Below are 27,939 nucleotides of genomic sequence, written 5' to 3'. Positions count from 1 at the left end.
CCTTTAAATGCTGTGCCTTCATCCAAAGCATCCTCTGGTGTGAAGCTGCACTTTCAGAAGGTGCACATTTGTATAGTGAAATGGGGAAGAACATTTTTTTGAAATGTGGGATATCTACAGATAAAAACAAGAACTGGTGGCTTACAGAAAAATTGCACATCTGTGATGAACTGGCAGAAGAGTGTAACTCCTCTATGTAAACTTAAACACCCTTTCTAGCCAGTGATTGGAGGCACAGTGATCTATTATGCATTGACAAGTATCTGTGAGCTGTTCAGTCATTTGTTTCAACCAGATGTACTGGGTTTTTGAGACAATATAAATATTGAGATTTTATGATTTTTTTCTTTAAACTACTGTAAAGATTGCTGATTATAATTACTTAAATTTGGTTATGAAAGAACTGTGAACAATTCCTCAAACTGATCTTTAGCATTTCTGTGCTGCAGTCTCTAGTTATTTATCATAAATGCTGGTTCTAGTATATCTGCTGTCAGCCAATAATATCAACACATGCTGAAGTATAGATCGGGCTCTAATGTACATTTTCCTTTACTCAAACGCCAACTAATCAGGAAAAGCTCCTCCCCCGTGCATTTCTCTTACTTGTGCTTTCTTCAGCAGGTCAGTGAAGACAGAGAACCAGTCAGGTGTGAGCGCCTCCAGCTCCAAGGTGATGATGGCCAAGGCCAATGTGGAGCCCTTGAACTGCCAAAGCTGGTGGCAGGCCATACAGTGCTGCACCTGCCTGGTCCACAGCGCCGCCTGGAAGCCCGAAGGCCTCTTCTGATGCCCAGGCCCGGCGGGGAGCACACCGGGGTCTGTCGCCAAGTCCCAGCCGACGCCGGAGCCGAGCCCGATGGACGGAATGAGGTGGGGGTGGCCGGAGACGAGCAGGGCGTGGAACTAGGACAGAGAGGAGCGGAGGAATGAAGAGGAACGAGACCAAAACGTTAGCATAATGATGTCATTGTTGTCTCATTGTCCATCCCTCCATTGCCTTCCCCTTACATCAACTACTCCATATTAACATGAAATATACCATTCATTCATCCCTTCATTCTCATCCATCCAGAACTGTCTCTGCAGCCTGTGATTCTCTTCTGTTCTCAAGTGTTCATCGCTCATCATTACTGTGTAAGGTTCAGACCTGCAGCTCTGTGCAGGACGACGCAGATAGAGAATCTCACTATCAGGTTTTACCCCCTCCCCCCGCCTGAGGAATCATAGTAATCTTGTTCGTATTGTATCGTACGTGCAGTGCTTTTCTGTGTTCCTGTTTGTAGGCAGGAACTGTAAATCACAACCTGAGAGGGGGCTCAATGTAAAAAAAAAAAAAAAAAAAAAAAGGAAAAAAAAATTGTAATTTGACTCTTAAAGAACTTCTTCATAGTTTGCAAAATACTGACATGTGGCTAGTGAAAAAAAAACATCCACTAGATTTCAAAATATCAACACATTCTTGTGATGTTTGTTTGCTCTAGTCAAATGTCTTTTTGTGTTTAGCTCATTTGCTTTGTTTGTCTCTTACTCTGTAGCAAAAATAAGCCATGGGTTTTAAAGAGAGTGGAAATCGCTGAGAGGTGGATTCAGCAATGTGGTGCCAAAGTCAAAAAGTCACCCGCTAAAACGGTTGCTCTTGACTATTTCTTCTTTCTAAATTCCCCCTCCTCCTCATCTTTTCCCTTATCACTCCATTTTGTTAACATACGTAATTCAGGGTAATGTAGCAAGCAAAGAAAAGCAGATGTTTAATCTCAGACGGTCAAAGCTTTGAGCGTCACATGGCTGACTCTGCCTTTCAAAAGAGTTTCACTTGGATGTTGGAGCATATTGAGAGGTAATGACAAGGCATCTCTGTAAATCCTCTTATTTATTCATATCAAAGTGTCAAGGTGGAGAGTCTGTGACAAATTACTGATAGATTTTATTGATTGCTGTTTTATAGACAATGGAGAGTAACACTTTATTTAGGGAAAGGGAATGCAGAGTGATTTCTTCAGGGCAGGGGGAATGTAATTGTGAGATATTAACAGTATAGTTAAAGTATTTATTTGAAAAATATTTATTTGAATAGTATAAAAAAAGAAAAAATGTCTTTATTTTATTACAGCTTTTATTAATACATTATGTCTCTTTATTTTAAAAGTCTTGGATTTTGTATTACTTAAAAGTGAAGTGCTAGGACAATAATAGATTCACAACAATAACTCCAACACACTGTAAACCTGTGACACCAATATTAGTCAACCTGTAATATTAAAGGGAAAGTGCCATTTTCTTTTTGTTTTTGGTGAAGACACTGAATCGATCCAATTCAGTTCAAATGTGCCAAGATGCTTTTTAGTGACAATTTATGGTTTGTGGCTTTAAGAAAATGTCCCTGTCCTCCTACAACTTCACTATCACGAACCAATCTAGTGCTATTATTTATTCCTTGAGGTAATGTGTTGTCCCTTTGGTCCAGGATGAGGTTATTGACTCGCAAAATGCACAACAAGACCTCACAAAATCAACTGGGGATGTGTTTCCAGGGCATGTAATCAATGTCTTCTAAATATTTTCTCAACAACCGTCCAATAGAGCAGATCAATACAGTGTGTAAACTATTTATGTAGAGGAAATTACGGGCTGTATTCATAAAGTGTCCAACTGCTGGCACTAAAGCACTTTCATCTGCTCTAGAAAACACAGTTGGGACATCTGCGTTTTGAAACCTCCAGAATGTCCCACTTCTTCATATAGATCATATTACAATGGATTGTTTTGTAAATCTCTGCCTAAATGCATGATACCAAGTAAACTGTAGATGAAACTAAGATGGAAATTAAACTTTTTACAAGTCACCCTGACAGGAACATGAATCTCTCGATCAAATTTCCCTTTTATAGTTGTTGCCAGGGGATCACCAAAGTCTGTAAGCTTCACTGTCTGAGAGACATCTGTAACAAATATCATGGCGATCCACCCAATAGTTGTTGAGGTATATCAGCTAGGAGCTAAATTTAAATATGGATCTTTAATCGTTACATCCTGTGGGACTTCTTGTTGCGAAGTGTTATGAATACAGCCCTGGGCCCCAACTGCATGAAGGGACCTAAATGATGTTGTGCGTGTTTGTCAACAGTTCATTCAGTGGTTACTGCCTGCAGTGATTTGTGAGGGTTAACAATTAAACTACTGTCTACAGATTCAGAGCGTGAAACAGTACCGCGCTGTAAACTAAGTAACACAGCATGGGATTTCTGAAAAACGACAAACCCGTTCTTGACATTACAAACGGTCTCAACAGTCCATAGCATGTTATTGGTGCGCTAACCCGCCCAAATCATCTTTTGTTGCTTGTTTCTTGAGGTTTGACAGCATAGGTGACTGTCTACATGCGCAAACTCCCTCTGGTGGTAGCAGGGTTTGGGTTTCCAGTGTAGGGCTTTGGGTAAGAGTTTAAGTCAGAAGTGCCTTGGCCTGACATGCAACACGCCTGTTGTTTTGCTGGCAGCTTGCAAATGCAGTCTTAATACGGTTAGAGGAATCTCACATGGCTCTGTTCGGACCTCGCTAAAACGTGTCTCTGTTGCTTTTTGTCCACACACATTCAATTAGGGTAACTGGCCCGGGTTACAACTTGGGTTTACAGAATACAGGACTGTCAGTTTTGCAGTGAAGCTGCAGATAGCCGACGATGAAATCTGTTAAGAGTGGGGAAAAAACTTTTACCTCGGCATTTAGGCAAAGATGTGACGATTAAGCAGTGATTTTAGGGTTAGAAGTTATTCAATGGAAATGTATCCATTAGATTAGACCTAAACCAACTGAGTAAAGTGTGCACATTTAGCACTAGCTGAGGTCAGGCAGCAACTATATATATTATATTACTGGTAAATAAAAATCAGCTGTCAGACAGTCACTACTTAATTACATTTTAGTTTTATTTTATTTTTATTCTAATATTCTGGAAAACCAAATGTAAATCTAACTTCTCCTCTAATCAGATCCTCTGATTTTGTTATTTGCATGTGTGAGAAACACAATATAATTTTTTTGTTCTTGGCTACAGTGATTATTAAAGAAGGGGAGGACACACTCCAACCAGGACTTTATGCAGTTTATAATAATCATGGGCACAATGAGTGAAATCCAATAAATGCACAATCTCTAACAGGACCAATTCTTTACTGCAGGGGCAGGGGGAGGTGGGTGGGGGTTTGTTGAGGGTACGTGAACACAACCTTGAAGGAAGCATGATGGTTCAATGTGTGCTTTTGTACTGCTGTGTTTTTTAAAGGGCAAGACCAGGACCTGAATTCACAATGCATTTCAAAGTCCAGCCAGCTCCCTGTGAGGTGCTCTGACAGTTCAGGTCCAGTAAAAAAAAAAAAAACCAACAAAAAAAAAAAAAACCAACAAAAAAAACAGAAAAAACTGTTCTGTTTGCTTGTCTATCTGCTGAAGTCTAACTTACTATGTGAATGAAGTCGACAGGTGTTGCGGTGTACAAGTCCCAGTGCAGCTTGTCTAGAATGATCCTCTCCATGCGAAGAATCTCCGCTGTTGAAAAGTTGCATCCGCTCTGCACAACCAGGTCTTTGACAGAACCTATTACCTGTTAAAACAGACACCAACAAAGGGAAGCAAATAAACATATTGTTTTGAAATAGCACTGAAGTCGCTTATTTGAGTGAGTGTGTGTGTATGAGTGTGTGTTTCTAAGCTGACATTATTGTTTCTGTGTGTCCTTTAGGGAGATCTTACCTCATCTTCCTCATTGATTTTGGCAGCTAGGACCAGGGAGGTAAAAGCAATGCATTTCAGGTATTTTGTTTGGGCCTAAAAAAGATAAAGACTTCAATTAGTTTGTCCTAATAGCCAGAAAAGATCTAGGAGTGTGAAAATAAACATCAGGAAAAAAAATGCAATGCTTTGTTGTTGCTTTTACAGATCCTAACCATCAGTAAGTGAATTTGGGAAATGAGGACATTTAAGCTGGCCTCTCTCTGGAGGTGATGAGGGTTATGAGCGCTTTAATGGGACTTAATGGGACAATTACACTTGTGTCTCTTTTTTTAGGTTGCACGGAGTGGACAGATCTGCCCCACTATCATGTCTTCCTCCCTTCAACAAAGCGGGGACAAACCATTATCTCAGTTCAGGCCTGATAAAGATATGTAAATATCACAGTAACAGTAAAGAAATGTTTAGCTGTATGTTGTGCATCAGTGGTCGCAAAAGGTCTGAGACGCTCACGCGAGTTTGATTCTAGAGAGTGGCGGCTATTTTAAGTCAAGCTTAATTTAAGCAGACTTTATACAGTCAAAATGGGAAGTTAATGGCCCTTAGTAAAGATGTGATTGTTGCAGATTCACTGCAGCCCTATTCAGAGCACAAACTGATGACAAAATGTACTGCTTGTTTTAAATGAAGATCTTTAGCTTGGGAAAAGAAGACTAAGATGGACTTTGGACTGTTAAATGCTGGCATTTGTGTGGGTTTTTATAAATGGGGAAATTCTCAGTTACTTTAACCTGAAAGAGTACATTTTAGATGCTGGACAAATGGGCCTGTGGACAAAAGAGCTTGTGGTCTACCTTGACAGTGGACAGCAGGCGGTTGAGGACACAGACTCCCAGTGCAAAGGTCTCTGGACAGAACTGGAACAGCCGGCTCATTTCTCCAAGCCAAACGATCATTTCTCGGTGCTGGGATAAAGAGATGTCAGCGCCCTGAGCAGTCAAACGAGACGACACGTGGTTAATAATGTACCTTTAAAACGAACTGAGGAAGCAAGTGCAGGCCTCGGGTCTCACCTGGATGCATCCATTCTTGAAGACGGGCACCTTCCAGAGGCGAGTCTCTCTGACCAGAGCGCCCTCCAGCAGCTCGACCAGCCGACGGCTCTCGGCGGCTCCTGGGTTTTTCATCGCCACCACAGCACAGGCCAGGCTGCACCCAGGGCACACACACCTGATAGAGGGGGAGGAGGAAAAGCAAGAGATAAGAGATGACAATGGGAGCAGATTGGCAAATGCAAAACAAAACGTCCTTTAAAAGAGCTGTGGTCTCTTATTCTGTGAACATATCCTTCATATAAACTAAGAATCCCTTAAATTGTGCTCATTGCTTTCATCCAGAGGTCAAACAACAATAATTATCTACTCACTTAGCATTATTTCCTGCACATTTCACCTTCAATTTTCTTACCATTTTCATATGAAAGGTTAGATAATGGTGCAAGGAATATAACTGAGGAGAAAGTAAGGTAAAAGAAAATAAAAAGGTGGGACAATACAAATGTTTTAATGATCAGAAAAACCCACAGCTCAAAAACAACAACTAGATCAACTCCTCTCAATTTCGGGCGGGTTTGAACAAGTCCTACTGTCCATATTTTTGTCAGTTTTGAGCGCCAGTTATTATGATCTGGTAAACACCTCATCAGCACTCTGTTCAAAGAGCCAAGTATGCAGCAGGAAACAGGCTGCGCGCTCAGTTTGATAAACATCGCCATTTTCAGACTCTGTAAGCAGGCAGCGCAGGATCGAGAGGAGACTGGCCTTAAATGCAAAATGCAAAGTTGAAATCACTGGTATGTGACTATTTTAATCAGCTGTGGGTGATAAGCAACGTAGACAGACAGGGTCCGGGCGGGATAATGGGCTGCAGCTGCTGCAGCCCTCTTGCACAGTTGCTGCTGCAGACAAAAACATTTGTCTTCCTCTTTTGTTTTTCTTTTTCTCTCTTTTTGCTAGAGCAGTCTTACCTCTTCGATTTCAAACGCAGGGTATCTCTTCGACGGCAGGCGCATTTATACGGCTTTTCTTGTTATATTCAGTCCATATTCACCGTAAGCAACAACCAGACAAACACCAGTAAGATCCTGCTAGAGAAAACAATCTTGGGACAAAACCTGTTTTGCGATGAATATACGGGAGGCAGCCGCATTATATAAAAAGAGCAAATAATACAAACGGCGCGAAGTATTTCAAATAACTGCAGCAATGGCAAAGAAAATAAGCGCAAAACAAGGCAGGAAGCAGAGAATCAGTGAGGATTGAGGGCAGCCTGTGTTTTGAACGCCCCCAGACTCCGCCCCTCCATGACGTCACCCCGTCTATTAAACAGAAATGTGTTAGTGGGTCAGACATACGGGACCCATCACACAAAATGGTCGAGCTTTCACTGGAAATGGAAGATTTTCACTCTGCTCCCCATGAACGTGTTTGATCAGGTGCCGAGATACAAAAGGCTGCTTTGGGTTTGTCCTTATTTTTGGTGAATTAATGCTGCTGAGATTGAATGTACCACAGCAGCTCCTGCTCTGCTGCATGCTGGTTGATTCTATTTCATCACCTGTGTTATTCAAATACAGTAATATAAATATATAAAAATATATAATATATGTATTAATATATAAAAATTGATCATGTCTGGAAGGAATTTGAATCAGGCTGATTCACTCGTCACTCCAAAGACAGTTAAGATTTCTTTTCAGTAATTTAATCAAATTACTTCCAAGGAGATACAAACTAACTACAAAGCGTCACAAAACAACTTCAAAGAGACTCAAAATATTTACAGAGACACTCAAAATGGCTACAAAGAGACAAAGAGCAACTACAAAGACATGTAAACTGACTTCAGAGACACAAAATTACTCAAAACAACTACAAAGAGACTCAAAATGACCACAAACAATGTGGGTGCGCTGTATACAGTTAGGGGTGGAAGCTGGGGGGAGGGTGTTTTGTTTTGTCTGAAAATTACTCAACAGATTCCTTGATAAACAAATTGTTGACAATTAATTTTCTGCTAGCTGACTAATCAATGGCTTGTCTAATCACTACAGCTCTACACCAAAAGGAAGACCAACTCTGGCCAACATTGGCATCAAAGAACCAGAACTGCATGCACTTGAATCACCTACAGTGGAAAGTAAACATAAGGTAACCTCTCACAATCACATAATTTACCACGTAATATATCATGCACCATGAAGTAATAGAATACTCTTGCTGTCTTTACTGATAATAGTATTTGACATGAGTATTATCAGGGCATCACAGCGTTGACCCTAACTGGATGTTTGTACTGCAGTGTGGTGACCTGCTGCACCTGGTCTCTCTGAGTGTTGCTGTCCAGCCATTACACATTTAAATTCAATTAAATGCCATCTCAGCTGATCGTGAAACTAAACACCATACTTTCACCATCTGCAAAATAACAAAATAAACACCCTGGCTGAGATTGCAACTGCACTGGAAAATGTTGCAATCCTCACTCAGTATTGCTCAATGTCATTTTTTTTTAGCTTGTTTTCCTTTTTGCTTCACAAAATCTGTAAGAGTTCACAGAGAAATTAGCTTTTTCACTCTCCTATATAGCAACTGAAAATATGAGACCATTTATCAATATGTCGCTTTAGCTGCAGCCAGGAAGCATTTCACATGGTGATGAATGACCAGTTAACCTGTTAACTCCTGCTTAGTCTGATCTAGTGGTTTCTGAACACCAACAACAACTAACAACTCAAGGACTTTATCTTGTGTCCCTGTGTCCCTGAATCCTTAGCAGTGTGGCATCTGGATGTTTCTGACCCTGACCTCTGACCTTCTCTTGGAAATAAGTGAGTGAACAAAGAATTTTCCAAAAGAAATCAATTAAAACTCAATAATGACAGTGATCTGATCAAAGTATTATAATTATTGGAAAGCTTGTAGGTAATTTGAAGGCTAGAAAAGTAAGTTTAAGGTGCTACAAATACTGATCTACAGCAAGTGATCATAACACACAATGCAGTATAATAATAGTGAAATGTTTTTGTGTGTGTTTCTTAGCTAGATTATTGTTTTTAATATGATAGTACCTGCATCCACATGAGATGAACAATGTCAGGGATTACATATTAAAGTGTTTTCTGTGCTGGTGGAGCTTTGTCTTTTTGCCCTCAGGCTGGTCTTCAGTGATTGAAAGACTTGATGGTTTGAGGGTTTGAGTGCAGTCAGGGGCCCGACTTAACCAGTCAGGAACATTCCACTTCTTGGTTGTTTTGGCAGTATGTTTATTATTCTGGGACACTACGAGTCCCACACAGTTCAGCCAATATGGATGTGAATACCCTCAAAACACCCATAAAGCTTAAAGTCAGCACATCACTATGAATATATATATGGACATTTAGCACTAAATAAGTAAATCAGACTCTTGCCTTTTTGGTCACTGAGGTTATCAAAAAGAACCCACTCATGTAAAAATAATCCAGGTACGATGCAGGGTAGATTGTGCAACTGATATGTTGTCTCCTTGCCTTCAAAACAGTCTGGCTTTCCAACGGGGTAATAAATATTTGTAAATTCATCGCAAGAGTCCAAATTCACACAGTCATGCATAGTCCTTATGATTTATTATATATGTAATCCAAATGTAGATACTGTCAAAAGAACCCAACATTACATAAGCCAGGCCAGCAAAGATTGACAGATACAGATTTCTAAACTGATATATTTAGGCATGTTATCTATGGAGAGCACCCCCAAAAAGGATAGGTATTAAAGAGGTAGTACTTTTTCATTTTAAAATGAGTCTACTGGAGTAATGCCAAAATAATGGAAAATGTATCACTGTCCAAATACTTACTTACTAGCATAGTGTTTTAATAAGATCTTAAGTAATCATTCATGTTGGATCTTTGCTTTATTTAGCTCTTTCTAACTCATTGTTATCACTGAAATATGAATGAGTTATTTGTGTCAGTTAGAGGCCATTGAGCTGTGCCAGAGACCTGTTAGAGTCCTAGTTTCTCAGTCTCTGATGGGGAGATTGGACAGCTTGTTGTACAGATTTCAGACTACACAACAGTCCATTAGTAACATCGCAATGATTGTTTCACCACTGAGGAAAAAAACACACGTTTGTGCTTCACAGTTTCCTGGTAGTTTCTCTGCTTGTGGTTTCTGTCTGGAAACCTCAGAAATGACCCTCTGAGGCGCTGGACCCTCTCGGTCCATACGTACCAGTCAACAGAGTTTTTCTAACACCAGCAAATAGACGTCAGCTTCTCACACAAGGATTTGCTTATCACTCTCAGTCACCTCGCACAGCTGACTGATAAAAAACAAAGTTGACCGGTGTGCCTGAGCCGAGGTCACGGCAGGAATGACGGTTGTGGCGGAGCGGCATATCTGCATATCTGCATGTTGACAGAGTGTAACAGCCAGTGGGAACACACTGGTTGTGTACTGTATCAAGGCTGTGTTTGACTTAGACACACTGTGCTTGAGGTGAGGATGGTGAGTTTATTTGATATCAAAAGGTTATTCTCACACGTTTTGGGGCTTGAGTCCTCGCATATCTCTGTCCTTCTCTTTATCCTCCTGTCTCATGGAGAGTCTCTTGCTCTCCTCATTTGTCTCCATTCCCAGCAGTCTGAACTGTATCTCACACAGAATGTCGTGCTTGATTACTGCTTCTGCTGATTGGCTGCTTTGCGTGTTTACACAGCGTTGTGTGTGTGTTTACATTCCATCGCTCTCCAATCACCGGGGGGAATCGGGCTGGGCGGAAAACTGTTGATATTCATGGTTGAGTGTAAGGCTGCTACCTGATGGTACACAGTAGCAACACAAGCATCTGTATCACTCAGGTCAGGGTGTTTTTAGGGTGGGTTTGTATAGCTCTGAGAGAGAGACAGGGCATGGCAATAACACTACTTATTCCCATAAGAGCCAGAGCCAAGCTAAAAATGAATACGCTACACTACTGTACATTATACAGTGCTTAGAGGAAAAAACAAAAACTTCAACTAAAACATTCAAGCAAAGAAACTTTTTTCCTCAAATGAACAAACAAACTTGTTTTTTATCACTGAAGAACACCTATTGATTAAAGGATGAGGCTGGTGATATTTTATAATTTTATCATTCTATAAAACAACCAAAACCAACAATGTATTAGTCAGTCTTTGAATACTTCATTACCCTGTCTGTGGCTCTCTGCTCTAAGCCCATTTGCTCCCACTCAAGACATAAATCTATAGAAACAAGTCTCAAATATATGCTTTCATTAAATAAATAAAAAAGTTTTTGAAGATCCATACATAAATCAACCTATCATGTGAGAGAGAGCTTTTACATACAAAAAGCTTTACATTTATGTTGATATGATATCATTAGTTACACTGTTTATTTTAGTGTATTGCAATATTACAACGGCAGGCAAAAAAATGTAGTAAGTGGGCTGTGATTATTAATTTAATTAATTAATAAGTTTGTTAATTAATCTGGTTTGGCAAGAAAAACATCAAGTATCTGCTGGACACAGCTTGAAATTGACTTCATTTCTCTGTTTCTTATCATTGTAAAATGAATACTGTTTTCTGGGCTCCTGGTCAGATGAAGTAAGAAATTTTAAGGCATCACTTGTGCTTCCAGTAACATATGATGCTACATAAAATTTTTTACATGCTAAATAATTTCTTTGAACTAAATGAAATAGATGAAATTGATTAAACATTTTGAAATCATGAATGTTAGGGGGGCATGTGTGCAGTGAACTCATATTAGGAACAACAGTTTTTCAAAGAGATACAGTAACATGCTGCACATAATCCTCCTGTTGTATGAAATACTAATGAGAAATCCAGTCAGAAAATCTACATGTATGAAGTTTAAAAGGTTGTTAAACACTGAATTATCCAAAAGGAATATGTATATACATGTAGTTATTTACATTTCTACAGTAGCCTACATTCACAAAGGAGCTAAGCTGAACTGCTTGTACAAGAGAATAAAACACTTACAGAGCCTCGGGGATACACTGGCCTCAGCTTCTTGGATCCTAAGTATGAAACAGAGAAGGAGACTCTACATGTTTAGTTTGATGTCTCAGTGATGGTTTGAGCAGTGTCTGCTCTGATCAGTTTAACAAGAATTTACAATGTGTCTGCAGACCTCCTGTGTCTTCTCTCCACTCCCATAGACAAAGAATGCTCCACACCACACCGTAAATCAATGTCAACCCTGAACCAACTTTGTCCTGTCAGGAAAGCTTTGCACACTTGGCTGAGCACATTATGTTCCTAAAGTCACATCTGATCTCTGACTTTGATCACTGTGTGTTGGGGCCAAACCGAGATGGTCTTTCTTTTCTTTTTATCTTTTGAGGCCCCTCTCCAGCGCTGTCGCCTCGGCATTGGCTTAGTTAAACTTACATACATGTATCCCTGCAGTTCATGGAGGGCTGTTCAGATTTCCAGGAATTCACTGTTAGGACAAAATGTACTGTCTACATTACCCTTAGTACAAATCCCTATAGAGGAGATCACATGTTCTTAGAGTACATCCTATGGTATTTTTATACTGTCAGTGTACCAAATCAATCAATCAATCAATCAATCAAGCAAGCAAGCAATCTATCTATCTATCTATCTATCTATCTATCTATCTATCTATCTATCTATCTATCTATCTATAGGCTCTTTATACAGGCATGCAGCCAGGTTGTTAGCCATATCAATTCATAATTATGTATTTTTACCTTACATTGAACAAAAATGTTTAACATGCAATCATATAACAGAGAGAGCAGCAAATACTCAATTTTTTGTTGATGATTAACATTCTAATGATCAGCCATTGCTAAAATCAATAATTTTTCCAAACCATAACCAACACATAATGGTTTGCTCATGAAGGCACCCAGTAAGTAATGATCTGGTGACTTACAGGTCAAAAGATGAAGTCTATGTTAAAATTGGGTTGAAAAGTACAAGTTTTTTAGCCACCATGGCTGCATAAATCCATTATTTCAACAGGATTGTAATGAATATGTAGTCACATTAAAGTGTTTATGCTACCAGATTTAGCCTGGTTTTAATTCATAATGCGGTGTAATCTTTTGACCAGAAAATCACCAAATGGGTCCTTACTGAGCAGTTTTCACAAACAGTGAAAGAAGTGATTGAATAGAATGAAAACTACAAGGCTCAAAATGAAATCTTGTCATAGCTCTTAGGGGGAAAAGTGTGAGCCCATGATGTTTTTAACCACAAAGGTTGCATATTATCCGTCACTTTGTGTCTATAAGTGACTTCTAATCGGGATATTGTAGCAGGGCAGAGTCGTGTTTTAAATATTTAACCTTCCTGCTCAGCTGGAAGCATCTGCTGTACAAATACACTAAAAAGTATTTAAGCAGATTAGCATATGGTTCCTGGCCAACAGACCTGACTGTGTATTCTGCATTTATCCATCGACCACCCCCCCACCACCACCACCCCCCATACACCTAATGCAGATATACAGGAAGAGTGACTGGAAGCTGGCCATCAAACTGCTGCTGGAATCATCAGAAGCAGACAGGCTGACTTCCTGCCAGCTGACATAGTAGTGATCAACATAAGTCTTTAAAAATAGATCTCCCGCCTACCACTGGAGGGAGACACAGGCCAGTTCATAGATGTTCAGACGGGTACTGACTGTTCAGCAGCATCCCTTAACCCCTGTCGTGTTTTGTTCTTCCTTTTTTCATCATCCCTGTGATATGGGGATGAAATACTGAACTTCACACCCATTCCCCTCTCATTCTTTTTTTTTTTTTAAAAAAAGCTCCTTTTATTCTTCCTCTGAAGCACCCCCACATTGCCCCTGCCTGCCTTGAAAAGCTCTAGCTGTGAATATCCAGAGGGAGAGACTTCACATCATTAGAGTTAGAGAAGAAAGAGAGCTGTGAAGAGGTGGGAGCAGGGAGAGCAGGCCATAACTTGACCGCCGTCACTAAGTGGGTCTGAATAATACAAATACACGGTGTTCCTTTCTCCTTGCCTTCATGTCATTATTAAATGTTGTACGCTGAAAGTGGAAAACATCAAGATAATAACACTGAGGCCAGCTCAGTCAATTTCATGGTCTGTTTAATGGAAAGGTGGCAGGTTGTCCTATTACTTTGTATAGTCGGTGTGTCGGATGTGGCATAATGGATGGAAATAAAACAGTGGAAGGTAACATCACCTATCCACATGTCTTATTAAATCCTGAGTGTGAAAGACTAAGGAATAAATTTAAATCTCAGCATAAAATAGACAAGTCATCAGATGGGATTTCAGCTCTTTTTTTATGGGGAATGGTTAATTTGACTGAGAAAAACAAATCAAAGCTATTTGAAGTATTAATTGCATTATTAATATTATTAATCTGCAAAAGTACAAGATGCAAGCATCTTAAATGATACAGCTTATGAAAGCTGCTTCTGTTAAACCGGACATTTGTACTCTTGTGTGGGTGTTTTGTGAGCTCCTTTTACACTCTTCACTCTTATTCCCTTTTCACTTCAAGTGGATGGAAAATGCTGAATAGTTGAAACATTATTAAATATTCTGTTAACTGTATTCAGTTTGCTGTTTAGTCAGAGGAACTCCAAGAGTGATACTGGGGTTGTCTTTTATCAGTAGGGGGCAGTATAGTTACACAGGAGCCGGGCTGCTTTCAATATCCCCAGCACAAAAGCTCTCTTGAGTACAAAGAGAGAAAAATATTATATAATAAAATCATCTTGGAAGCAGAGCAGCAATCGCCTAGGAATTTCTGGAAACTCAATATCTTCCATTGTCTGCGTTAGAGTTTCTGACAGTCTCCTGTTTGCCTTTCATATTAAAACTATCTTAATGCTGGCAAAAAACTTTTCATCTCAGTATGGATATTGAGTTTGGTTTGTGTTTGCTGTCTCTCTCCTGGCATTTGATTCAGTAATTGGAGCGTAGACCTTGGATGTTTACCTTTAGTTTTTGATCGTAACCTTGTACAAATACTTCCCAAGTTCATTAAACACACTTCTCTTGCTGTTTGAATTGAAGCACAAGCAGTCAATAATCTATTCTGTGAAAGCAGTTTGTTTAATATCCACTGTCACATGCACTCACATGTATAATTCCAGCGTAAATTATTTGGTTCCAGTTCCAGTTCTGATTGGCTGAGCCACACTTTTGTAAAAATACCTGTTAACTTTGAAATTAAATTCTAATCACCAGTCTCACGCAAGTGCTTAAAATGGAATAAGCAAATTTCCATTTAAATCACTTCTCTGTCGTATAGCACCTTGGGTGAAGACTTAAATTTAGAGCTAATCAGTATTGAGTGTGGGTTTACTTCAGGCATTAAACAAATTAAAATTTATGGCATTAGATTACTTGGCTGAAACCACCCACTGTATAATAATCATTATTACACAGCTAATTGTCCACCATTGTACATATCATTACAGCAGTAATACCTGCGAGGGTATTCTTTACTGTTATCCTGAGTTCACTGAAGATTAGAGAGGAAATTCTGCTCATTATGGGACTTATTAGCAGTTTTATAATCTACGCTGAACAATGAAACCGTGTGGTCAAAATGACCTGGTAATGTATGAAATCTATGTCATCGAGCCCCCAGAGCACATTGCTGCATAAAGTATTTTCCCTTCAAGAAACCAGCTGTAAATCCATGTTGAAATATCAAAGTACCCTCTGATCTAATTTCACCAAGGTGAAGGAGGAGTTGCAGCTGCTGAATTTTCATGCTGCACCACAACTCCTCTCCAACTGTTTTTCATCTGCTTGCTTTGCCTGGCTGTCTTACATAAGGAGTCAACTGCACTCCTCAGTCACAGCCCTGGAAATGTGAGAAACAGCTTCTTGGTTGTGGGGGGTTGTTTCTGGAAGTAGAATTTCATGAGTCTTTAGCCATGTTAGCGGCATGGCTGCAGGGATGGTAATACACGTCAATCAATTGGTTTGTCAAGCAGTACTACTTCTGGTACTGACTGAAACATCTCAACAACTATTGGACGGACTGCCATGAAATTTGGTGCACACATTTGTGTCCTCCTGAGGAGGAATTGCAATAACTTTACTTTTCATCAAGTACCATCATAGGGGTCAAAATTTGAAATTGAAGACCTGCAAAACATGACATTCCATCAGCTTCCACTGCACCTTTGTGTTAAGTGCTAATTAGCAAATGTTAGCATGCTAACATACTAAACTAAGATGGTGAACACTGTAAATATTACACCATGAGCATCTTAGTATCATCATTTTATAACCACATTAGCACGCTGACATTGGCATTTAACTCAAACCACAACTGCGCCTAAGCAGAGCTTCACAGAGCCACTATTGTGGCTGTAGACACGTAGACTTATTTTCATTTTAAAATACTAACTACTTGTTGTTTCCTGCTTCATTGTGTAAAGTTTGGAGCAGTGGTCTTAATTTTTTGGCTTTTAACCACTTGAGAGACAGTGTCTGCTTTTGATTTGTGATTCTTTGATTTGAAGGATTTTCAGACACTCATAGATGGAAAGGTCTTTAGAATTTTACATAAAACATTTGACAAAAGTCAGAAAAGAATGACCATTTTATACTTTTCTTACCCCTTTAATCATGTTGTAATCTCTCTGTTTCATTTTTGGACCCTTTGGGGAGTCCCTGACCCTGTGTTGGAAAACACTGGTTTAAAAGGTGGGGATTCAGCTCCTCACAAGGCTCCATATACAAACAGTATCCATTCATTGCAGTGTAATGTGCTCCCACCAAAGTGCGCGTCATATTGTCCTGAGAACATTAAAATGTTTTATTCTTGGTGGGTATCTACAGGAATATTCAGTACTACACAACACGCAAACATCCTCCCACATGCATTTTAAAAGAATAGCTTGGACAGCATCTCAAAGTCTCATTGCTACAGTTTAATAACCATGACAACCCATTGGTGATGTCATTACTTCTTGAAAAAAAAAGTCAGTGAGGGATCTGTGCTGAAGAGAGCGGTCAGTGTGTAGGTGGAAGAGGAGGAGGAGGAGGAGGAAGAAGCGAAACATAAAACACATGAAAAACAAAAAAATGAAAATTACAGGAAGATCCAGGTTTTTCTCCTCAGAGGCATTAAGCTGTGAGAGACATATGAACGGCTGGTTTGTTAGGCCCACTTTATAATTAGACTTTGGGCTGCCACCATCATTTCTCATCTCTGTGGAAAGGAGAGCACTAGTCCTCATCACAGCAACCTGCCTGGAAGGTGCTCATTAATGAAATGACGGACACACGCGTGCACACACACACACACACACACACATACACACACACACACACACACACACACACACACACACACACACACACACACACACACACACACATACATACCCACATCGCCACTCAGGAGCCCTTTCTACTTTATTTACTCCAGTAGCTCAAATAATTGTTTTTCATCACATTGTAAAATGAGGATACGTTTTGAACAGCTGTGAGATAACGCCTGCCCCAGCTATCTGAGCATGATGGGACACAGACACACACACACACGCTGTAAAGAGGAAAGTTAGACATCTTAATTATCATGTTGAAGTCAGTTTTAAGGATGCTATCATCCATTTCATTTTCCTCTCTTCATCATCTTCATACTCGTCCAGACAGACTGTCACAAACAAACCTTTAAAATTATATTTTAATGTTTAATTCTTAGGCACAGATACACAGCATTGTGTATTCACTGTGTAGCCCAATGCCACTGTTATCACTGTGTCTTCTTGCGTGTAATATGGTTATTGAAAGTTCCTTCATCACTCATGCCTGCATGCCCGATTACTATAAAGAAATGGTTTAAAGCTGGATTTTGGTTCCTTGAACTGAGAAAGCTGAGCTTTACAGTTCCCAATAGATACACCCACAGTAACACTGTGTCTTCATGGGAGGTAAAACAGGAGCGTAGCCGTAGCTTCAGGCCTCTGTCTGTGTCTAGGCAGGATTCAGGTATAGTATTGAGTGTAGGTCACTTGTATTTTGGCAGTGCTCAGAGTTCTCACCACACCTAAAAATACTCCTCAGGTCGAGTTTGCACATATATAGTGTGAATAAAACTCAAGTTATTATGTGGCTTGTGTGACAGCTGGATTGATTAAAATAGGAGCGTATCAGTTACATCAGATATGAGTGAGATGGATGACTGAAAATGTGTCTGGAACACTTCCCGTGCAGATGTGCCTGAACTGCGGGAGAAGAGTGCAAGGTTTTATCATGTCACTGTGTACCTTAGCAAAGCAGAGGGGCTGTGTAGACATTTAAATTTAACATTGCCAGTGCTGCAACAGTTGTGCAGAAACAGTAAACAGTTCTATTAAATAGATAAACAAAGATATCGTCAGCAAACAATACCTGCTCTTTGACAAAACTGTGGTAGATCATCCATGTATGAACTGAAGACAGGTGGACCAGTGAACCAGAATCCTGTTAGATATGACATTATTTTTCATTGGCAGTAATGTTACACACTGTGCACAGCTGAAAAGAGGACACATGCTAGCCTGTACAAGCCCAGTTAATTGCTCTTAGTTTAAAAACTATAACTGTCAAAAGCTTCCATCCTCTGGGTAAAACTCCCAATGGTAGAGAGATGATGTAAAATGTCATGATCAATGGTGTCTATCACTGCAAAAACTTATGCTGGATTAGTTTCTCATGATGTAAACAAAAAGTGCTTTCATTTTTTCTTTCAACCTGTTTCTTTCAACCATATTAGCATTAGGTTTGTTATTGCTAATCATACACAAATTCCACAACACATCCTCTGTCATTTAATGAAATTATATCATGCTGTAATGCTCCTCTGAATTATTTTGTTTCTTGCATCTTGTGTCATATTAATGTTGGAGCAGCTTCTCACTGCAGTTTATGTCATATTAGATAATCAACAAGTTATATTAGATCATAGAAAAAGATCACCCACATTTCCTGTGGAAGGCATATTTTTCTATTTTATTGCGTAATATTAAATATTAGTTTTTCATTTTCCTCTGTTAATGTAAATTATCCACAGTTTAAGGTACAGCATATTAGAAACATCCATAATGTGGATATTCTTGCACATTTTCTCATACCTGTCAGTGTAACAATTAATAGAATACCTTCACATTTTGGATATTGTCTGGCTGTGTCACCTGCCACTGGGAATGGAAGTATTGTACTTAAGTACAGTTTTGGTACTTTCAATTCACTTAAGTATTTATGTTTAGGATGAAACCCTGCTCTGTGTGTGTGTGTGTGTGTGTAATCTTCTTGTAGTTTTGTGTATATTAATTAGAATGTGTGGTGCAGGATTGGCTCCTTAACTTGTATCAGAGTATTTCACATTTTAGTATTTAAAATGATGCTGACAAAAGTACTTCTTCAACCACTACATTGTGCACTATTGTGTTGGATGCTTTTATGTGACAGTATTGCTTTATACACTTAAAAACAAAATCTTATGTGATAATTTCCTCCAATGATACAGGTCAGTTGTGAAAATAGGACGTGAAAAACTTGCTGCCTGTTTAAATTGAATCATTTGATATTACAGGGTCGTATAAATGACACATTAACGGCCAAAAGATCAGAAGTTATTACACACATCCTCTGCATTTCTTTGACAAGCTTCTCAAATAGACCTAGAATATCTTATTAAAATCAAGCACATCATTGATTTTGCTGAAGCTACATCATCCTTTTACAGTCCCATCAGATCAGCACCGGTATCAAATTACCACGCATAGATTTTCAGCTCATAGGCCAGCTGATGCCTTTGAACTGAGTCATAAAACATACAATGCCCAGTAGTGTACACAGCACGTTATGGTTATAGATTTTCTACACTGATCACCTATAGTACATATGCCTTCATCATGAACATTTATAGCTCTTACAAAGGTTTCCTGTAACAGTTATAACTTAGCATATTTCACAAATAGAATTCATAAAATGTTCTTCTTGTCCCACTTAAAAAAACTTTCAGTAGAGCTCTTGCTCTTGAGACAAATGTAAAAAAGAGTTGTCAAAATTGATGCAGCAGAAGCTGAGACATGACTTTTTGTCCCTAATATGGTTCAAGCTCCCAAGTTTACCCAACTGGTAAACTTATTGTTTTTTCACGCTCCAGACCCACAGTTTGTAAAATAGGCAGATGACACCTTTATGTGTGATATACCTGTGTATCTTCACTGAAAGGCCTCTTGCTCTCCTCTCCCCTGATCAGCCTGTTGTAATGTCTTTAAGGTGGTGGTGGACCTCAGTCGATCGATGCCTGCGCCATGTGATGGACGACAAATGAACAAGGGGTCCGGGATGCATAAATGGAGAGGACGGCATGCTGTCAGAGAGAGACATGGGGACTGAGAGTGAGCAAGGCTAACAGGGAGTTAATGGGACATGTGTTTGATGGTGGTCACATGGACTGGGGAATTACCTGTGGTAATTGGGAAACAGGGAAGGCTGCAGACAGATTGTATTACCTGGAGGACTTACACACATAGATGCACACACACAGACTTAAGACAACTCAGACTAGCACTAGTGGGATTTTTAGATCAAGCAGCTTTGTCTATGTGTTTGTGTGACAGGTTATCCTAATTTGATTCATTCAGGTTAAATAGTGGATGGATTGTATATCCTATGGGACTACTGACAAGACTTTGAGATTCAGGTCCTATAGAGCTTTCCAAAACCTGGGTTGATTGACTCATTAAACATTACTCATTGAAAAAGTAATTACATAACATAATTACATAATAAAGGTGCCCTTAAATAACTCACTCAACCCACATATTACATCCTTTGTCTTTAACACATGCAGGGACAGAAAACAAGACACTGCAGTTGCAACTCAGATGTCAACGTAACTGGTTATTACTGGGATTTGTAGCTGTAATTTAATTATTGAATTGCAAATTGTAATACCCTACACAACTTGTTACTGAAGAAAGAAGACAAAAACTTCACTGTAACATGTCACTAAGTAATGCTTTACTGCCCAACACAGTAATTAAGAGCTCATGGCTGAATATTGTGTTACAAATGTGTTATTTTTTGGCCCTTTAAACAAACTGGACTGTTGAGGTAAATCCAGGTAAAAACAACTTTTCCTTACTGACTTTTTATATTAAATCTGTAGCAATTACAAAGCAGGAGATGTAGATAAGGATAGACAGCAATGATGAAAAGGCAGTATTAAAGTTTGCAATTAAAATGACTTTATGCTTTGAGACAACAGAGAAAATGGGAAACAAGGCCACCATGCTGCAGAGTATACAGGTTGTTCCCACACAGCCTGTGTTTAGGCTGTGCCATAATGTGTACATTAGAATTAAAAGACTCCAGCATTACTGTTTAATGGCTCTGAACCAAATTAAACATTTAAAAGGCTCCACCATCAAAGTGATGTAAAGGGAAATAAATATTAATGAATGAACTAACACTTGGTTCAAAGGGCTGGAAGCTGGGAAAATTAAAAGGGAGCAAGGGTCTGCATAAGGAAGGGTGCTCAGTGGAAGGGAACGCTGTACTGCGGGGGGTTGATTCCTGTGAGACCACACATGCAGTATAACCAAATGCATGAATTCATGTTGCTGAGAGGCATGTTGGTTTAAATACATCTGTTACAGTGCACCAAACTGTATAAAATGTATATGTTCACAATCTGTTGGGATCACGTGAGGCATTAAGTCATAGATACATAACAATATCGTGTCTTATGTTTTTTTTTTTCTTAGTCTGTTTCTCTTTTGCAAAAACACTCATGAGCAATGAGCAAACGTACCCTCATATGCAGGCAAATTCAGTCCTATTGATTTTCAAGTTGACCAGGGCCCACTAGAGAACAGATATTTTACTGAGGGTTTATTGAGCTTTTTTCATTTTCTGCTCCTTTGTCTGTCACTAAAAATAGCAATGCGATCATACAAAGACAATTTTCAGGCTCAGGCTTGGCCACAACTGAGCAAACTGCAGGCCTCCCTTACAGGGGTAAGAAATTTGGTTTGCTCAAACACTTCCTTAAGTTAAACTCAGATAAATCACAAGTTATCATCGTCAGTCCAGAGTGTGTGTGTGTGCGTGTGTGTTTGTCCATGACGTAGGATGTGCAGGTCACTAAACATGTGACAGAAATAGCAAGGTCAAAAACAAGGAGTGACAATAGCATCACTTTTCCTCTCGAAGGTTCCCTTCTCCAACACTTGTGGCAGCTTTAAGGATACCGCAGGCGAGGTAGACAGCTCATCACAATGGATGACAAGTGTGGGGGCGTGAACTTGACCAAATGAGGGGAAGAGGTGATGACTAATGATTCATTTTCCTGACTCGAGGCAGAAAAAGTTACATTTTTGTGTGCGAGGCCTTCCATGTTTCATGCAGGCAAAAATAGAGATATGCTCCGTGAGTCAGAAAAGAGCTAGAAGTATTCAGTGACAAAGTGTCAAAAAGTTTCATTTAACCTGCGCATTCTTGTCATTGTGTTAAACTGTCTGGGTTTGGTAATCTTATCCCCCATTAATTCCTGTCTATCAGGTCTACACAGTGCAAAAGTTAGGTTTAATTAAGAAAATGCTTCATTTGATCTGCACACCAGATCTATTTGTTGTATTTTGCTCAGAGCACACCCAATTACTCACTCTGTAGTATGCATGAGTGGCCATGTTTTTTTTATGTGTGACAAACATAATCAGATGTGAAGCATTAACACAGATGGACTGTGAAAATTCACCACACAGATCCTTACATTTTGGCATTAACACCGGAAGCTGTGTCAAAACAGTGTCCGAGGTTGCATGTTAACATGCTTTTCCCCACTGGGATGCAGCATAGGCACTTTTGATAATGCTTGCATCTGATGACTAATGTCTGTGGGCACAGAAATTTTGCAAGCATACTCTTCATCAAAACAGCCTCTCAGTACATCTCTTAAGTAGTTTATTTGATTTAAATTTGCAAATCCCTTTTGGTAAAAGTTTAATTCACCCTTTGCCTCAAAGTTTCAGTTGAGTTAAGGATATGCAAATGAACTCACAGTGACTTCCCTGCCCATTAACTCACATCGCCCTCCTGCTGGATTTGTCCTCACGCTAACCCCGTGTGAGGTGACTGGGAAAATATCCGTCCCAGGTTGTATCCTCTGACGACCCACTATTTTGCTCCCATCTTAGCTTGAACAGAAGGACCTCCTGTTTCTCTTTCTTGGTAGAGATGTGAGGAGGGTCTGTTTCTTCAGTTACAGATGCGACATCCTTGAAATAATTTATGCTTTTTAAGGGGTGATCATTAAGAACACTGTGAAGATTTTGAGAATAAATTTTAGGAATTGCCTTGAGAGATTTAACCATTTGCTGACTCACTTTTTCAAATAGAAGTTTCGCTAATTTTAAATTTTCTGGATTTATTGAATAAAATAAGCACTGTTTGTACAAGCTTGTCAGATTTGAGCATCATTACACAAGCAAATCCTAGAGGTTATGTTTGTATAGTATTCATTTGTTTTCCTAAATATGTTAAACAAATATAATTGCTATATTATGCTCATACAGTACGCATTGTTTCCTAGTTTAGGCAGTACTACATTTTTGTACTGCAGAGAAGTTGTCTAGAAGTGGAGGGGGTGGCTATAATCAATATTTCTTTATTATCATTATAATCATTATAATGCATCCTGGCTGCAGTAGATGGCTATTTTCAGTAAAAAAAACAAAAAAACCCTCTAAAATCTGACTTTTAGTTTTGTAACTGAGGCATTTTACCTTCCAACAATATGTAGGATGTATTCTGTCTCAGAGAAACATATTCAAGGTCAAAGTTCACACTGTAGTAATAACATTAAGAGCAAGAAATGGGACATTGCACAAGCCCAATGTAGTGTAATCTCCAGAGGGAAAAAAAACATAACCAGTGAACATAATTTCAGCTTCATGAGGCGGAATACATTATTGAACAGCACTGGCTAAACTGCATTTCATGTCAGTAGTGCCTCATCTGTTCTATGTACACTTGTTTGATGATTTATTCACTTGGTGCTGGCCTGTTAGTCTGACACATCTGTAATCGTCCATGCATGGCATCTGACTTGTGTGGAGGTTGTTGGGGGTGGAGGGGGGCATAGTGCAGACGAGAGGTGAGAAAAGTGCGTGGGCTCCATCGTGACCTCGTGAACAGGCATTTTGTTTTCCTGTTAGAACCACAAGTGTTGTCAGTGTACTCCGGAATTGAGGTTAGAAGCCCTTTCATCGGCCAAATCTCAATATTTAATGACCTTGAGAGCACGATTAAAGCCTTGGCCGTTTTTCTGCAGGCCTCTTGTGATCAAATAAATTTTTTGATGAAGTAAAAACTACTCTTTTCTATGTTTTTTTTTTTTTTTTCAGCGGAGAAGATGTCACACAAGATTCACGTTATAGCTCAAAATAATAAGATGACTTGGGATATGGGGCTTTAAAACAAGTTATTACAGTGCAGATTACCAATATTACATTTGGCTTGATAAAATAAATTAGGTTTCTTAATTACAGGCACTTTCCCCATGTTAGGCTGGTTGGCATAATCATCCTCAAGATCAGTATTCTCTCTCTGTCTCATTTCCATTCTCTCTCTGTCCTTCTGTCTTCCTCCCTGAGCTCGCTGTTGTCATTGCTTAGGATTTAGAAAGTATCTGCCAACTATCCAGCAAGTGAGCTCCAGCCAGCCTCCTATGTGCCTGCGTTTTAAATAGTCCATGGTTTAAACTGCTCCCTCTGTCTGTCTCCACGGTCCCTGAAAAGTGCCTGCAGAGACGCTGTGTTATTCTAAAAACCAACCAGGGAGTATTTGTGCAGAAGGAACGCTCTGTTGCCATTTAATGAAGGTTTATATCATGACATAGTTTCAAAATGAGACATGCACAGCCTAATTTGAGGATCTCAAGTAGGGGTTCAGTTGCTTAAGGTCAGCATAGTCATGTTTTTGTATACTCAGAGTTGGGATTTAAAACCATTTCTCTGCTTTCAGCCAGCATTTGACTGGCGTGTTTCTGTTTGTCTGCTGTTGGAGAAGCATTTGTTATTGTATTCATGAGTGTTTGCCATCACTGCAATTTTCCCAATTACCTGACAGAACAATTGAAAACAGAAAAATACAAAGAAAATGACACACCTGGGATGAATGCTCAATGAGTGAGAAAAAAAAAAACGTAATCATAATATTGTTTGTTTGAAATCATTACCTGCAAACACCAGCACCATCATTAAAGTTAGCGTAAGGAGAGAATGAGGAGCCTGGAGACGCCTGCCACTTCTCAGAATATTAAAGAACAGATGATCACCTTTGAATAAATAATGAAGAAGAAATGTCTGAAGAATGAACAGACTGCTGACGTGCAGTTGTTAACTGCTGTGAGTGGCAGTGTGTGAGTGTGTGTGTGTTCTGGTTTTAATCCCTGCACCATGGGAAGAAGTGAAAGCTCTTCCCTCTCTCTTATTACTATTAAGTTGCCTTGAGTGAGATGCTAGAGACCTGTTCAGGAGGAGGGGGAAAAAAAAGGTTTGCTCCAGTCCAAAATTAATGAGGCTTAAGGAAAAAATGTCCTTGAAACATTATGAATGTCTGTGAATTTAACAACCAGGGGACGGCAATGTCCCAAATGTTTGAGGGCAGCCTTTTACTAGTGTACCCTGATTTATGAAAGTTGTGAGCTGTCATTTAAGCAGACTTTCTGTTGATGCATCATGAATCCCTGTAGCAAGCTTGTATCCTGATACTTGTCTGTTCAATTCCTGACAAAGGTTTTTGTTGTATGTTAAAGAAAAACAAAAGCCAGACACCATTACACCTCCCACAAAGCATAAATGGTGACTGCAAAATAGTGGTAGTATAATAATAATAGTGAAGATATTATAAGTGATCTTGTGTCTTTTAAGTTTCGTGTTACAGAGGAGATTTTTTTAATTGAGTTTTGCTCATCCTGAAGAATTTTTGTGCTAAAGATATTTGGTATACAAACATAAATGAAACTGTATGATACCTGCTAATATGTTATGAATTATAGACACTAAAATACTCTACAAAAGGTGCATCAGTGTTACTGTGTTACATGTAAATAATTTAGTTCAGGAGCAGGACCACACTACAAACACTTCCTGCCCTGCATGCCTATTTGCCCCCACTTCTTCATCCCCCTTTCTCTTTCTCTCCTCTCTTACAGCATCCCTCAGGGGTCTGCTGGGCCCAGGGGCCACGTTGGCGAAGCCTTCCCTGCAGCTGTCTTCCTGCTCTATCCGCTTCTCACTTCTCATATGTTTCATAGTCAGTAATCCTTGTCAGTATCCAGCAGTGAGAGAGGAGTTGTACAGACCGATGGCTACTGGGTGAGGGGGGGGGTCTCCTGTGGTGTTTAGGGGGTGCCCTGTGGTGGTATCATTCTATTGCTAAAGGTGCTACAGTGTTTATCCAGAAAGACATGAAGGGGGTGAGAGGTATTGTACTCCCTGTATTTGTACCTCAACCACCCCTACATCTGTATCTTTGATGATGACAGGGTGACTGGGGACTCTTCCCTCTACTGAAGTCCAACACTAACTCCTTTTCCACAGTGATGTTGAGCTGCAGGTGGTTCAGCTTACGCCACTCCTCAAACATATCCGCAACACCTCTGTATTCAGCCCTTTGGTACCTGCTGATACACCCCGCGATAGCAGCCATGCGAGAACTGAGTGTTAAACCTGACATTTGAGGCGTAGAGCGTGAACAGGAAGGGAGACAGGGGACTGTCCCCTGAGGAGCTTTGGAGCAGCTCGCTACACTGTCTGATGTACATATCTGTGGCTGACCAGTCAGAGTGTATGTCATCTAGGTTATGTGTCCAAAAGAAGAAGAAAAGATGCTTCAGCTACACAAAATTGTAGATATTATTCAGTCTTTTCTCAAATCTTTGTGAAATATTTGAGTCCTCAGGACCTTGGAACCTGTGGGTTAGATTATAAAGACCATCTTATATGGATAATCTACAATATCATCACACTTTCATTTAGAGATGTTTACCATTATACAGGTGAATTCAACCCATGGATCACAGATCACAGATTTATCATACAACATCAGAGCTAACAATCTGGGCTGTGCATGCTGATGACATCCACTTTAACACAGAGTGGGTTTTCTATCCATTTCCCCTTCTTTCTTTCTTTCAGTATCACAGCTTGCTAAATCTGCTATAACAAGCTTGATTCAGTCTCCTCTGATAAAAAAACCTCCCCTGTAGGGTATTTAGTATGTTTTGTTTTTATATTTACCTTCATATTTTAAAGAAAGATTAAAAATAGATGAGACATTGCTTCATTGACAAAATTAACATTCCCACATCCCACCTGCGTCATCTCCGTCCATGTCTCTGCCATAACAAAGCTCGCCTGTGTCACCCTCCCTCGGAGCTTTGCAGCATTTAAAAGCTGTGTCTATTCTCTAAATCAATGCAGTATAGTCCCATATGTGAAATAATGTGGCGCTTGATGTATTTGCCTGAGGAACACAGTTACTTCACAAATGGAAAATATGCTAATTACTACACACACTGCAGAGATGTAATTTCTTTTTAAATGGAAATGACTGACAGTCACAAGCGTGTGCGCACCCACACACAACTGGTGGGGGGGTCTACTCTGGAAGTTAGGAAAATATACATGCACACACACATATAGAGTAAACAAACACGAAGAATTATGCAGTTCCCTCTCTGCCCCCTTTTCACCTTCCTCTTTTTTATTGATCACACCAATATTTTTGCTTCAGTAGTATGAGCAGTGCCTACAGGGAAGTTCTGCCCTTTGGAAAACTCCTGCAAAGCTTTCTCAGCAGCCCTTTTCAGTTTAGATGTAGAAAGTTTCCTGTTGTCCAATATCTACAATTCCTATTATCCATTCTTTATGGATAACACATACTCAGCCCTACAGCTATATATGCTGTTTGTGCATTTGTCCACGCATGCGTTACATGCATGTACGGCATATTGAAGCTTACAGAGTGGAGAGGCTGCCATTCAGTGGCTGTTCAAACATCAGTCACCACCTTGCTGATGCACCTTTGGGAGGTCTGCATACAGATAAATCCTTTACCAACTTGCCGGGGGCCGGCATTTTGCAACT

The 27,939-nt window shown here is 39.6% G+C and overlaps 2 protein-coding genes and 1 long non-coding RNA gene across 7 annotated transcripts in view; 2 read left to right on the top strand and 1 right to left on the bottom strand.

Moving 5' to 3' along the window:
• septin8a (septin 8a) overlaps positions 1-4,400 on the top strand; it is a 38,347-nt gene extending 33,947 nt beyond the window's left edge. Inside the window, exon 10 of the mRNA XM_018691683.2 lies at positions 625-4,400. Coding sequence (XP_018547199.1) covers positions 625-790 — 166 coding nt within the window. The 3' untranslated portion in view covers positions 791-4,400. The remainder of the gene's footprint in view (positions 1-624) is intronic.
• Positions 4,093-7,042, bottom strand: ccni2 (cyclin I family, member 2). Its single transcript, XM_018691685.2, has 5 exons — positions 6,758-7,042; positions 5,805-5,961; positions 5,586-5,720; positions 4,753-4,827; positions 4,093-4,603 (listed from the first exon to the last, which is right to left on the bottom strand). Exons 2-5 carry the CDS (start codon positions 5,916-5,918, stop codon positions 4,454-4,456), a joined length of 474 nt encoding a protein of 157 aa, XP_018547201.1. The 5' UTR covers positions 5,919-5,961; positions 6,758-7,042; the 3' UTR covers positions 4,093-4,453.
• LOC108893562 (uncharacterized) lies at positions 5,968-24,161 on the top strand. 5 transcript variants are annotated; one of them, XR_007815313.1, is made up of 4 exons: positions 5,968-6,583; positions 7,844-7,940; positions 8,569-8,620; positions 20,060-24,161. It is a non-coding gene; the product is annotated as an uncharacterized LOC108893562 (long non-coding RNA). The 5 variants fall into 5 exon arrangements; XR_001962693.2 differs by having other exon boundaries at positions 8,566-8,620; XR_001962694.2 differs by lacking the exon at positions 5,968-6,583 and adding an exon at positions 7,119-7,225.
• The last annotated feature ends 3,778 nt before the right edge of the window (positions 24,162-27,939 follow it).

The sequence above is a fragment of the Lates calcarifer genome, linkage group LG20, assembly GCF_001640805.2.
Source record: "Lates calcarifer isolate ASB-BC8 linkage group LG20, TLL_Latcal_v3, whole genome shotgun sequence".
NCBI classification, from domain to species: Eukaryota; Metazoa; Chordata; class Actinopteri; family Centropomidae; genus Lates; species Lates calcarifer.
This window is presented reverse-complemented; position numbering and strand designations above follow the sequence as displayed.